Here is a 13,641-nt window from a genome sequence, read left to right as displayed (position 1 = left end):
AGTGCAGAGTTCAAACATATAAGATAACTAGAGGCCTGATGCACAAAATTCATGCAAGGGGCTCAGCCCTCGCAGCCCAGCGGCCTCATCGCCTCGTGGCCCTGCCCACTGGTGGTTCCGGAAGGTTGTCCAGAAGGTCGTTCCACTGTCTGGTCTAATTAGCATATTAGCTCTTTATTGTATAGGATGAAACAGGCTCTGTCTTGCTGGTAACCTCACATGCTGTTACCTTCAAGAGCTCTGCATGGACAATTTAGACAGAATGGCAAAGAGGTGCAAGCCATTTTCCATGCTGTTCTTTTTGTTTTTTATTTTAAATAGATGGAACCACTCTGAATGGAAATTTCCCACAAATATGCAGAAATACCTTAAGACTGAGATTTTCTTTTCTTTGGGATAAATAATCATCTAGTTACCTGAACCAAATGTGAAAAATAATAAAAATAAAAAGGAGAGCTAATTTAAAACTAGAAACAAAATAGAGCTCATATTGAGTTTTTGAAGTTGACTTATTTTTAAAAATTAATTAATAGATATTAAAATCAAGATCAGGAAAATTTAAGTCAACTTGTCTCCTAAAGCCATACAGACACTTTCTGTTCTCCCATGGTACTTTTACATTCTGAATAGCCGCAGCTTCCCATGAAAACGCATTGGAAGTTAGGCAAATGTTCGGTATATCTCTAGCATCTAATAGGTACTTGTTTGTTGAATAAAATACAAAGTAAAAAAGAAAATATTATTTTCCATAAAGAAGATCTCATTTCTTAAATGTTATTTAGAAAAACAAAAAGTACCTTTAATCGCATGAGTAGTGGTGACACCTGAGAAAATTTTTCATTTCAGACAGAAGAGCTTAGTATTTTATTGTGCTGCCTAATCTCCTAAAAGAAATAATTTCCTCCCCAAAGAAGTTACAAGAGACCAATAGCATGCTAAAAATACTTTATTGTCATTAATACACACATTAAATATACATAGTAAGTGTAATACACTGCGCATCTGATGGAACTCAAATAGCATTCATCAAGGTTAAAAAAAAAATACAGCCATAGAATGGAAAGATGAAACACACACAAAAATGAACAGTTTTCAAATATCGCATGGCTTTACCATGCGCCATAGACAGTCTACAACCTTTCTGATAAGCTCCAGGGGAGGGACTGAACAGGCGTGGTTTGGAGAGACAAGCTGCCAGATGTTCTGCCGAAGGAGAAATGCTAGCTCCCTGTAGTGTTCACTCCCGGCCCGGTGCTGCCCACTGGAAGAAACTGCACTGTGTTTCTTTACCAAGAGGACACACGAAAAACTTCTTCCCGTTGTTAGGACCCATCTTCAACACTGTTCTCAGGATGGAGCGTTTGCCGTGGTTGCAGAACGGGAAGGAGAGGTCTGCCCACTACCGGGACAAACAGAAGAGCGTGGAGGGAAGTGAGAAGTACCCAGGGGTTCGACCTGGGTGCCTTCGGTTAGTGCCATATTGCCTTCATTGCTGTGACTATCAATTTGACGTTGTAAAACCTACAGAAGTCATTCATTGTTACCATTGAAAAAGCCTATCTCTATATATAAAAGCCTAATATGCTAAGTGTCCTCTTTTGAGTTCCACTGACTGGGAGTTCGATTGCTCACTATGACGTGCGCTGACCACCAGGGGGCGGCAAGGAACGAAGGGAGGCCCCAGCCAGCAACCAGCAGTTGGCAGCTGCGAGGAACCCTACCTGTGCATGAATTTCATGCAATGGGCCTCTAGTCTCCTATAAGAAGCACCTCTTACAATTTTGCTTGGATCACACAGAAAATTGCCATAATTCAGAACTTTTATTTGTCTTGCTGTAAAGCAAACACCAATGTTCCTGCAGATCTATTTTAGTTACTGGTAAAACTATTAAGATCATCTGGTCAGTGTGGGTCAGTGGTTGAGCATTTACCTATGAACCAGGATGTCACAGTTTTGATTCTGTCAGGGCATATGCATGATTATTGGGCTTGATCCCCAGTAAGGGGCATGCAGGAGGCAGCCGATTGATGATTCTCATCATTGATGTTTCTATCTCTCTTTCCATCTCCCTTCCTCTTTGAAATCTATAAAAATGTATTTAAAAACAAACAAACACTATTAAGATCAGAGAATGTTCATGATTCTAATTCTAGACTTCCTTCGTCTCCTAAGCAAAGAATGAATCCAATACAGAATTACTCGAACTAATTTAGGCAGTTCCACTGTGCTACTCTTGTTCTTATTAAGTTTGGCCTCAAGATGGGTATCAAGCAGGCTGTGATATGATTAATATTGCTAATATTTCTCCATTACATCTATAAAAGCTTCCCAAGGAGCCAATTTGTGTGGTAGGAGGGAGTCAGTCTTGTGCTGGGGTTAAGATCTGAAATCATGATCAGATTTTCCCTGGGAACTTCCTTAAAAAGATCCTGCATTGAAGACAGATACTTTCCCTCTCAACAAGGACAACCTGAACATTGTGCCCAGCTCAGGAACAGATCCGTTTTTCTCTTCTCTGTTACGCACTAGATCAGTGATGGCGAACCAGTGACACACGAACTCATTTTTTTGGTTGATTTTTCTTTGTTAAATGGCATTTAAATATATAAAATAAATATCAAAAATATAAGTCTTTGTTTTACTATGGTTGCAAATATCAAAAAATTTCTATATGTGACACAGCACTAGAGTTAAGTTAGGGTTTTTCAAAATGCTGACACGCCGAGCTCAAAAGGTTCGCCATCACTGCAGCAGATGAAGCAGTTGAAAAGCATGTATCGTCAAACACGAGAGTGACACTCAGCACGGTGGGATGCCCACACTCTGAGGAATGCAGAGTGAGAATGACCAGAAGGACCTGATTGTTGTTGTTGTTGTTAATCCTCATCCGAGGATATTTTTTCCATTGATTTTCAGAGAGGATGGAAGGGGAAGAGAGAGAAATGTGGGAGAAACACATTGACTGGTTGCCTCCTGAAAGCACCCCAACGGGTACCAGGGATCGACCTGCAACCCAGGTAAGTGCCCTTGATCAGGAATTGAACCTGAGACTCTTCAGTGGTGCATGGGCCAACACTCTAACCATTGAACCATACTGGCCAGGCCCAGAAGGACCCAATTCTTGTCTCCCATCTCCCATTTATTTTCAGGGGCACATGCACAGATCAATGAGGTGTGAGGAATCGCCTACATCCGCACGGTTACTGTGCCATCACGACTGTTGAATCAAGCGCGAGCAGTAGGAGTCGCTAAGTTCACTGTAAACCCAAGGCATGGTAATGGTTTTCCTATGTAGCTCTATGCAGGGCACCTGAAGGTTTTGACAACAGTACCGAGATGAAGAAGAGCACATCTGTACCCTGAATTATTTAGCCACCTGGGAAAATTACTCAATGCCTTTCTATGTTTATAAACCAAGGGCAACACTTCTATACACTGGTTACAAACAGGAGACACTCTACTAATACAAGAGCTATTATTTGATTAAATTTTTGGATGAACCTCCTTGAATTTTAATTCAGGCTTCAGATTGAATGTCAACATGGCTATTTAAAATTTAAAGCTAAGACCGGAAAAGGATGGCTACGTGCTACATTTCAATGACCGCAGTATTCAACTACACCAGAGCAAGACTGATAAATCTCACACTTACTTTGAAAAACCCGCACTGCGCTTCCCTGGGAAGGGGACACGTGTAGAAGGGCCTGCCCTTGTTCTCGCCGCCCTTGCTTACGACCCGGAGGACACAGAGGCGGTGGTGCTGACTGCAGCGAGGGACGGGAGCCAGGGGCGCACAAGCACCATCCGTCGTGTCCATCTGAGGTTCCCTGTAACGACAGGTGACAAAACAACTCCAGCACATGGTACGAAGGGGATCACTCACAGCTCCTCACCCCGTAGAATACAAAGTAATTGTATCAAAAAATGGATCCTGGTCAACTCCAGGTAATCACACAACTGCTAAGGCTAATTCTCAATGCAGCAGCTGCCCCCTGGTGATCAGTGCGCTCCCACAGGGAGAGCTCTGCTCAGCTCCAAGCCGGGCTGAAGGCTGCAAGCGCAGCAGTGGTGGCAGGAGCCTTTCCTGCCTCCTAGTCATGCTAAGAATGTCCAACTGACAGCTTGGGGAGCGGGCCTAAACCATCAGTCGGACATGACCTGAGGGCTCCCGGGCTTCCAGAGGGATGTCTGACTGCCCGCTTAAGCTGGCAGGTGGACATCCCCCGAGGGGTCCCGGACTGCGAGAGGGCACAGGCCGGACTGAGGGAACCCCCCCGGTGCACAAATTTTCATGCACCGGGCCTCTAGTATATATATGAATTTTTAAAAACTGTATCTAGCAGTTATTCTTAATGGCTAAAACATTGGTTCCACTGTCTAATTTATAACCCAGGAGCTGGATAAAATTCAAGTGTATCTACGGACCGGTCTGAAAACAGGCCTCATCCACGTGTTGACGAGATCAGTCACTGAGAGATCAAAAGGCGGATTAGTTATCACACAATTACTAAAGAAAAGCGGAGCTGCCTGCCAGGGCTCCGAGGGGACCACCTGCTCTGCAGGTACCATGTGGGGGGCTCCTGCTCCGCGTCCTGTCCACAGACGAACACTGCAGCTGCCAGACCAGCGGGAAAATGAACTAAGTGGCAGCAATTTGCGATTTATTCCTGGGGAGTGGCTGGGTGCGGGAGGGCTGCTGGGTAAATGCATCCCATCCCTTGGCACTTATTTTGCTGGAGGATCTGGATTGGTTTAGAGGCTCAGGCCTGGGGTTCGTTTTTCCACACATGCCCACGCCGCACTGTCTCCAAGTGAGGCCGTGAGCTGTGATTAATCACACCACCCCCCTGCTAATGGCTGAGGAAGAAATCACTGAAATTTAAGGTTCCATTAATGTTTTTTTTTTAAGTCCCTAATTCGTTAGTGAAATTGTCTGAGATTTTCCACAAAGCACCAAGGAAATAAAAATATGCCAGGATATTTCATTTCAGTACAGCAAATGCCACGATATTTTAAAATGATCACATCTGCTGCTTTTATGCTCAAAAAGGCTCCTTGAAAACGATTTTCCTACAGGACTGCTCCCAACTCAGACCCCGCCACCGGCTCCAATCTGATATTGTTTTACCTTTTATTTGGTGTGTGGAAGGTGTGCGGAAGAGGGGGTAGTCTTATACGGCGAGTATATAACAAACTCTGTATTTTGAGTGGAAATGTTAGGGGGTCGTCTTATACGCCCAGTCGTCTTATACGCCGGCAAATACGGTATGCCAGGATATTTCATTTCAGTACAGCAAATGCCACGATATTTTAAAATGATCACATCTGCTGCTTTTATGCTCAAAAAGGCTCCTTGAAAACGATTTTCCTACAGGACTGCTCCCAACTCAGACCCCGCCACCGGCTCCTTCGTGAACTTTCCATCATGAGCCATGAACTAGGGTTAGGAAGAGAAGGTGGGGTGGTGATCGAGTTCACGCGTGGCCCCCACACTTTAGTTCAAGCGTCTATCATTTGAGAGAGTGATGTACGAAACGTAAGGCAGTCATTATACATGATTATAAACAAAACATTTTTAAAAGTCAGTCAGGGATGAATCATCGGGATTCACTGATGGTAAATTTAGAGTTGGGATGGGAAACTTGAGATAGAAACATCTACGGACCAAAAGTGTCTCAGAAATCGGTTAGGCTTTAAGGATTCCCAGAGGTTGGTCTAGGACAGCGATGGCGAACCTATGACACGCGTGTCAGAGGTGACACGCAAACTCATTTTTTTGGTTGATTTTTCTTTGTTAAATGGCATTTAAATACATAAAATAAATATCAAAAATATAAGTCTTTGTTTTACTATGGTTGAAAATATCAAAAAATGTCTATATGTGACACGGCACCAGAGTTAAGTTAGGGTTTTTCAAAATGCTGACACGCCGAGCTCAAAAGGTTCGCCATCACTGGTCTAGGAGCATATGCCATGTGGTCCCTCATCTCGCTGCCCACAGGAATAATCGGTGCATCAGCCCAGTGCTCACCAGACACCTAGCAGCTCACTAGACACCTAGCAGCTCGCGAGACACCTAGCAGCCAGACCCCTCTGAGGTCACCTGAGACCCCGCCCATGCTGACTCTCTCTGCTCCGCCCCCATTGGTGATATGGGATGCTTGGGAAGAAGACTTTTTGCCATCACTGCATTTGAAATCTAATGAACAAAATAAACTGAAACACAAAATAGGACCAGAGGCGCGGATGCAGGGAGCAGACTGACAGATCTCAGAGGGGAGGGGTGGAGGGGACTGGAAGAGATTAACCAAAGATCATACATGCATATATGCGCAGCCCACGGACACAGACAATAGTGGAGGGAAGGCCTAGGGTGGGGTGAGAGCTAGGTGGAGGGAGGCAAAATGGGGGGAAATGTAATACTGTCAACCATTTTTAAATGCTGCATATAGAGCATTTCTTTCAGAAAGAAAACCTCCCCGACAAACAGCTTGGGGAAGAAAACTGTGGCGCTGTCCCTCTGAAGGAGCTGACGTCAGGTTGGGCCAGCTGGGAAGCCCGGATGAAGGACTAAACATGGAGGGAAGGTGTGGACAGACAGCGCCAGCAGCTGCCATAATCACTAAAGAGCAAGAGGCGACGCTGTCGTTAAACTTCCGTATCCCAGCGACACCCACGGGGCCTTCTCCCGGAGGCACTGGTGGTCCATGAGCACACCTGCTGGGCAGTATTTACCAGCTGGACGTGCAGCTCTCTCTCACTGTAGACACACGTGCTCTTTGGGCCTTTGTGGTGGAAACAAAAACCACCATCCCACAGGGCTGTCTGAGGCGCAGCCACTGTCTCCAGCAGAAACGTCACTAAAAAAATCTCAGATCTCTCTCTTTAGAATAGAAGACACTCACTAACCTGCTGCAAATGGTAGCCTCCCTTTTAGAAAGGCTTTCTTTCGTTGGAAGGAAATAAAATAAAAATGCTAACAGTGGAGACTGATAGCAGGAAAGATCATGGGTGTTTTAAATATTTTTCTTTATGTCCTTTCCAAAGGTTCTGTATTGAACATATCCATGGTGACAGGCAGAAAAGAGTAATTTGTTAGCGATGTGGGGGATTCTGTTTTTCATTCCCTCCCCTCCCTGACATTATAAACTGGAGAAGGAAGAAGCACGTGACTGCCTCGTCTCTCAGGTGTGACTTACAGGACCACGGACCTCTCAGCTTCCTTCGTGTAGATGACTTTGACGACATTGATATAAAAATGAGAAGCAAAAAGTTGTAATGGGAGGAAGGTTGTAAAATTTATTTTAGAGAGAGAGGAAAAGGAGAGAGAGAGAGAGAGAGAGAGAGAGAGAGAGAGAGAGAGAGAGAGAGAGAGAGAGAAAGGAAGGAAGGAAGGAAGGAAGGAAGGAAGGAAAGAAAGAAAGAAAGAAAGAAAGAAAGAAAGAAAGAAAGAAAGAAAGAAAGAAAGAGATTTTTCCATAAGATGAACCTGACAAAACTGCTTTCTACAGTGGCCAATGGCCAATTAGACCCTGGATTTTTTTAAATGTGAACATTTTATGTATAAAATGCAATTCAAGTGACTTTATCTACATCGATAGCAACGGCAAATTCAGTCCTAAGTCAAAACCCACCCCAGGGACTCAGTTTGGAAAATTGTTATTAAACCGGTGCTTGTGATCACTTAAAAACAAAACAAAAAGCACACATACATACAAAAAATAAAAAACCTTAACGCAAATGCCTTTGAGATCAAGGAGGAAGCGTCATACCTGTTAGATAGCCCAGGGCTGCGACCTCCGGAGCCTGGCGATGAGCAGTGGGCCGTTTTCTGTCTTTTGCAGGCGGGACTCCGTAATCTGGAGACGGCGGGCGATAGGCTTGTGGTGTTGGGTGGTTGAGCTGCACTGTTGGCTCTCTCCTCAGAGGGGCGAGGCGTGTCACTGAGACAGACGTTAGTGGGAAGAGGGCTTCGAAATTCCCCGTCTAGAACGCCCTGTGGGCCGTTCTTTCTTCCCGGTGGCCTGGATTTATTGCTGAAATCGGTCAAGACCAGAGTTGTCGTTCCAAAGGCAGTTTTCCTGTTGATCTTCACTTCTGAGCGGGGCTTCCCAAAGCCGTTGCAGGGGTACCTCACCACGTCGCCCAAGGCAGCGGAGTTTTCCTCACTCTTGAGCCTGGAATCTGGAAGGAGAGCAGACATTCTGCAGTATACCTGTCGACGTAATACTGAGTATTGGAAACATGCTTTTATTCTATGAAAACACTTAGTTCACGTACTACGGTGAACTAATATGTAGAACTAATAACACAAAGTGAGCTTGGGCAATGCATAATCAATCCCCTGCTAGGAAAGGGAGCATAACATGCAACAAAGCTTTAACAACGCCGAGGGAGCCGAACCTGGGTTTCACAAAGACTTTCCCTTGCTTCCTATGGCATTGAGGCAGCTACATCGGGGGTGGGGAGCCTTTTTCCTGCCAAGGGTCACTTGGATATTTATAACATCACTAGAGGCCCGGTGCACAAAAATTTGTGCACTCAGGGAGGTCCCTCAGCCCGGCCTGTGCCCTCTCGCAGTCTGGGACCCCTCGGGGGATGTCCACCTGCTGGCTTAGGCCAGCTCCCCAGGGGATCGGGCCTAAGCTGGCAATCAGACATCCCTCTGGCAGCCCGGCAGCCCTCGGGGGATGTCCACTTGCCAACGGGAAGCAGGCCTAAGCTGCAGTTGGACATCCTTAGTGCTGCTGAGGAGGCAGGAGAGGCTCCCACCACCACCGCTCTGCTGGCAACCATCAGCCTGGCTTGTGGATGAGCAGAGCTCTCTCTATGGGAGCACAATGACCACCAGGGGGCAGCTCCTGCATTGAGCGTCTGCCCCCTGGTGGTCAGTGTGTGTCATAGTGACCAGTCATTCCCAGTCGTTCTGCTGTTAGGGTCAATTTGCATATTACCCTTTTATTATATAGGTTTGTGGGCCACACAAAATTATCCACTTAAAAATCAGCCTGTTTTATTTGGCCAAACATTTAATGAACTCACCCCCAATACGGTGGCAGGGCCAGACCAAGTGATTTCCCCACCCCTGCTCTGAAGGTTCTTCTGCTCTCACTTTGGTTACCATCAGGCAGGGGTAAAGCAGGGGTAACTGAGAGGTGGTGTGACTAAGAGCTTCAGAGCCAGCAGCTAGAGGCCGCATCCGGGGGGTCAGGAATGTTTGGGGGAATGACAAGACAAAGTGGAAGGCTCATTAAAAATAAGACGAATTACAGAGATTTAACATTTATCCCAAATGTTTCAACCCAGCATCCTCAGATTGTGGAATCTGTACTGTAAGGCATTCTCGATTGCAGTTAAGATGGATGTCTGTCATACTCAGAAAACAAACCAACAGGAAAACAGCCGGACGCGTCAAGGCAGTAAAGGTAGAAACCCAAGGCTGGCTTTCTGAGGGCTCCCCGCTGAGGGACGCGGGAGGGACAGGCAGACACAGGAGCCATGCGGTCCCTTTGTCCCTTCTGCTCTGTGCGAGGGGCGCCGTGGCTCTTCCTTCTGCCCAGAGAACAAACCACCATCCGACAGCTAACACAATGCGGGGTCTCTAAGTCAAGAACGAACTTTCTCATCTCTAATTGAAGAAAGAAAGAACACTCTGAGAATACAATAGAGGCCAGAGGCCACATCCATGCCAAGGTTCTTAATCACCGGTTTCCTCGAGGTTCCACATTCTCCAAATTGTGAACCACAAAGCGTTATTCTGTGGGATTTCAATGGAATCAGCACAATTGTCCGGGTAAAGACTTTAATAACAAGGGGCGGGCAGCCTAAAGAAGAGAGGAAAAATGCGGCTCTTTTCTATTCCACCTGCAAAGATATTCTTACAGGGACCCTCCCTCCCCATTGACGAAACCTGGGGACTGAATGACAGACTGCGGAGTTGCTGAAATCTGCATAAAACAGAGCTTTCCTGAATAATTCATCAGGACCCCAAAGCGCAGATGCGATCCTGTCAGTTCCTGAGACACGCAGGCGCACACTTTTTTAGCACAAGAGTTTTGTGTTTTCCCTGCCGCCCCGCAGAACGTCAGCGTGGTGTACATGCAGCGGAGTGTGGCCCTGGTTAAGAGACATCGAGCTAGAACGAGGTACGCCCCTGACCTGGAGTAATGAAAGGTCTGCGAGAAGGAACGCATTCCAAGTCCACGGTCATGCTTACCCGCAGGCCTGGGCGCCAGGCAAGCGTCGCAGGCCTGGGCAGAAGGCATGTTTATCAGGGTGCAGACCCCACACGCCCAGGCCTCTTCCCACTTCCTGGCCACGTGGTCCCCAAGATGGTCCCGATGGGGCGTTGGGCCGACGGCAGTGTTTCTCGAGGGTGGCCTGCTGCGGAGAATTTTTACAGCTGACCATGAAGCCTGCCATTACTGCGTTGTTCTTATACAGTCCGGGTGTTTGGGGATCTATTACAGAACCATGAATATACCCAAATGCTATAGGTTTACTATTGCAAACTATCTCAAGAAAACGTGACTGCTGTTCAAGACAGAAATACCACATAAAAGATTTTATTCAGGATCAAGGAGTCCTGGTTTTGTTGCTGTGTTTTTATACCAACTAAAAATATTTGATATACCCCCAGGAAGCATTTCTCAAATAATGTCTTAACTAAGAGGTTCTCTTCCCAAAGCAAAACTAAAATATCTTTTTTCAGACAAATCAGGGGAGAGGAAGAGTCACATAGACATTAGGATATTGAAATAGAGTTTGGCTCAGTGGATAGAGCGTCGGCCTGCGAATTGAAGGGTTTCGGGTTCGATTCCAGGCAAGAGCACATGCCTGGGTTGTGGGCTCGATCCCCAGTGTGGGGCATGTAGGATGCAGCCTGTCAGTGATTCTCTCTCATCATGGATGTTTCTCTCTCTCTCTCCCTTTCTATCTGAAATCAATAAAAATATATTTTTAAAAAATGTGAAATAAAGTTTTACATTTTCTTCAGGTGCTTCTGGAATTCTCCACAGAAGCTACGAAGGCCTGTGCCAATGGGCTGGTCTGTAATGATGACAAGAATCTCCAGCCTCCTGTTATTTCACTATGGTCCACCCGTCAGAAGAGGGGCTATGGAGGTCAGGTGACCGATGGCGTTTTAGCTCAAGGTCATCCGCAGTGGGCCCAGTGGGCTCCTGGGCCCCATCTGTGGTTATTTCCCCTGTTCCCGAAAGCATCACTGCAACAGACAGACTCAGCTACCAGCTCCCGGCAAAATCACCAGTCCGCTGTTTCACCAATAAGACAGACATTCTGTAAAGAGAGCTTGTGCATGTTTCATGTCATTTCTAATTAAAGCGAGACGTTTGAAGATCGTCTTTCCAGTTATTGGCATATCTACACGTCCTCCTAATCACGTTGCAAACAAGACTGCAGCCAAAGACTGGATAGGAACATCGGAGCTGGGGACTTGCCACTGAATCAGAAGTGGCCCAAAAGTCCCCCGTGGCTCCTCCTGGTTCTTCATGATGTTATTTACTGTTTCCTTTTTAATTTTTAAATATATTTTTATTGATTTCAGAGAGGAAGGCGAGGGAGAGACAGAAACATCAATGATCTGCGAGAATCATTGATCTGCTGCCTCCTGCACACCCCTTCACTGAAGATCGAGCACACAACCTGGGCATGTGCCCTGACCGGGAATTAAACCTTGACCTCCTGGTTCATAGGTTGGCGCTCAACCACTGAGCCATGCTGGCCGGGCACTATTTCCTCCCAAGCTTCCAATACTTCTGAGTTAGGCCTTCTTATTAACAGCCTGAGAGCTATTCCGTGGTGGTTCCCTTACGAATGGCCTTTTATGAAAGTGGGGCCACTGCTACCCCCTGACCAGGCATCTCACCCTCTGTCGGCATGGCGAGCATCTTCGCTCTGGCAGCGAGGACAGAAGTATGTCATTCTGCTGTTCTCTCCCAAGCGACACACCGTTATTCTGCTGCGGCACCGACCGCAGTGAGGACGCCCGTAAACCTTATAGTGTTTGGAGACAGCAAGTCCTGCTTTACGGCACTAAAACCAAACAAAGGAACAACATTATAATGTTATCCACAAAACAGTGTGGCTAAGGAGCCAAAGACAAGTTCTTGAAAGCCATTTCTGAAAATTAACTTTTTAAAAAATGTGCATTTGTCTATACTAGTATGTCTGGATAATCTTTTCTTTCATCTGAGAAAAAGATACTGGCAAGATTCAGCAATATTTGTTAAATAAGATTTCCTGTGACATAATTAAGTAATTACTTTATTACTTATTAGTATTCAAAACTGTTCTTTGAATAGCTTTACCCTCTTATCTAAATGGGATATAAGAGTTCCGTAATTCAAAATGCCTTTCATGCTGTTAAGGTTTTAAAAAATTAAACGTAATTATGTAGTTAAAAGAAAAAGAGTAGATTAGCGTTAAATCCGATTATTTTGGGAACTCGGAAGCTGTCCACTTTGTTTCAACAGCCAACAGAGAATTTAACAAGACCATCTACTTGGTTGATCTGACAAAGGAGAGTTTTCAGTTTTTAATCCTCGATTCACTTAAAAAAGAAAATAAGAATTCAAATGCCATCCTAGCAGAGAACAGGTTCCATTTTGGTATAAATTCTATTTCAAAAGACATTTGAGATTCTCCGTCACAGTTTTATTCTGCTCACGTACGTTCAAGGCTCCCACAGAAAGAATATTTTGGGTTTACATCAGCAGTGTGAAATTTCAAAAGCCCAGAAATATGGCTCACCATATATAAGCTGAAAATTACACACACATTACATTAATTTAAGCAAAGTACTGAAATACCCAACTTAATCTGGGTAGAAAATGGGTAGCTGCCTATAATTACACTAAAGGCCTGGTGCACGAATTCATGCACGGGTGGGGTCCCTAGGGGTGGCCTACAGAGATCAGACCCCAGATTGTGCCCCCGGCCTCACAGGCCCAGCTCCAGCCTCCAGCCTCTCAGGCTCACAGCCCCACTTTGGCCTGGCCCTGCTCCCTCACCTGCTCCAACATCCTGCCTATGGGGCGATCGATCAGTGCCGGGCACCCCACCCGGCTCCCTCAAGGCCTGGGAGCTGGGCAGCAGCCCCAACCCCCACCGCCGCCACTGGTCGCAGTCTGCGGGGTGATCGGATCCCCACTTGCACCTGCCTTGGCCTGGCACCGCCCACTCACCTGCTCCACCATCCCACCACAGTCCCCCTGTAGTTGGGGCCCATTGGGGCCGGCAGCACCTCCACTGCAACCCGCTGCCAACTGCGGTGCCAATACCCAAAATGTTTCATGCCGCCCCCTGGTGGTCAGTGCATGTCATAGCGAGCGGTCGAACTCCAGGTCTCCCAGTTGAACTCCCGGTCGAATGACCGCCCGAGGAGATAATTCGCATATTAGGCTTTTATTATATAGGATTACCTTGGAAGAATAAGTGAGAATATATAATACTAGAGGCCCAGTGCACAAAATCCATGCACGGGTGGGGTTTCTAGGCCTGGCTGGCAATCAGGGCCCAGTGGGGCTATCTGGCCCAGTCCTGATCAGGGTCAGGCTGGCCAGGGCCTGCTGGCTGCCAGAAAGGGCCGATGGGACAGGGAGAGGGACTGGGGGGGGGGG

The 13,641-nt window shown here is 46.4% G+C and overlaps 1 protein-coding gene across 1 annotated transcript in view; it reads right to left on the bottom strand.

The window, feature by feature from the left end:
- Positions 1-973: 973 nt before the first annotated feature.
- NEIL3 (nei like DNA glycosylase 3) overlaps positions 974-13,641 on the bottom strand; it is a 29,546-nt gene continuing 16,878 nt past the window's right edge. The window contains exons 7-11 of the mRNA XM_006772712.2: positions 11,889-12,055; positions 10,218-10,384; positions 7,774-8,185; positions 3,654-3,828; positions 974-1,399 (exon numbers count right to left, since the gene is read on the bottom strand). Coding sequence (XP_006772775.1) covers positions 1,238-1,399; positions 3,654-3,828; positions 7,774-8,185; positions 10,218-10,384; positions 11,889-12,055 — 1,083 coding nt within the window. The 3' untranslated portion in view covers positions 974-1,237. The remainder of the gene's footprint in view (positions 1,400-3,653; positions 3,829-7,773; positions 8,186-10,217; positions 10,385-11,888; positions 12,056-13,641) is intronic.

The sequence above is a fragment of the Myotis davidii genome, unplaced genomic scaffold (assembly GCF_000327345.1).
Source record: "Myotis davidii unplaced genomic scaffold, ASM32734v1 scaffold184, whole genome shotgun sequence".
Taxonomy (NCBI): domain Eukaryota; kingdom Metazoa; phylum Chordata; class Mammalia; order Chiroptera; family Vespertilionidae; genus Myotis; species Myotis davidii.
This window is presented reverse-complemented; position numbering and strand designations above follow the sequence as displayed.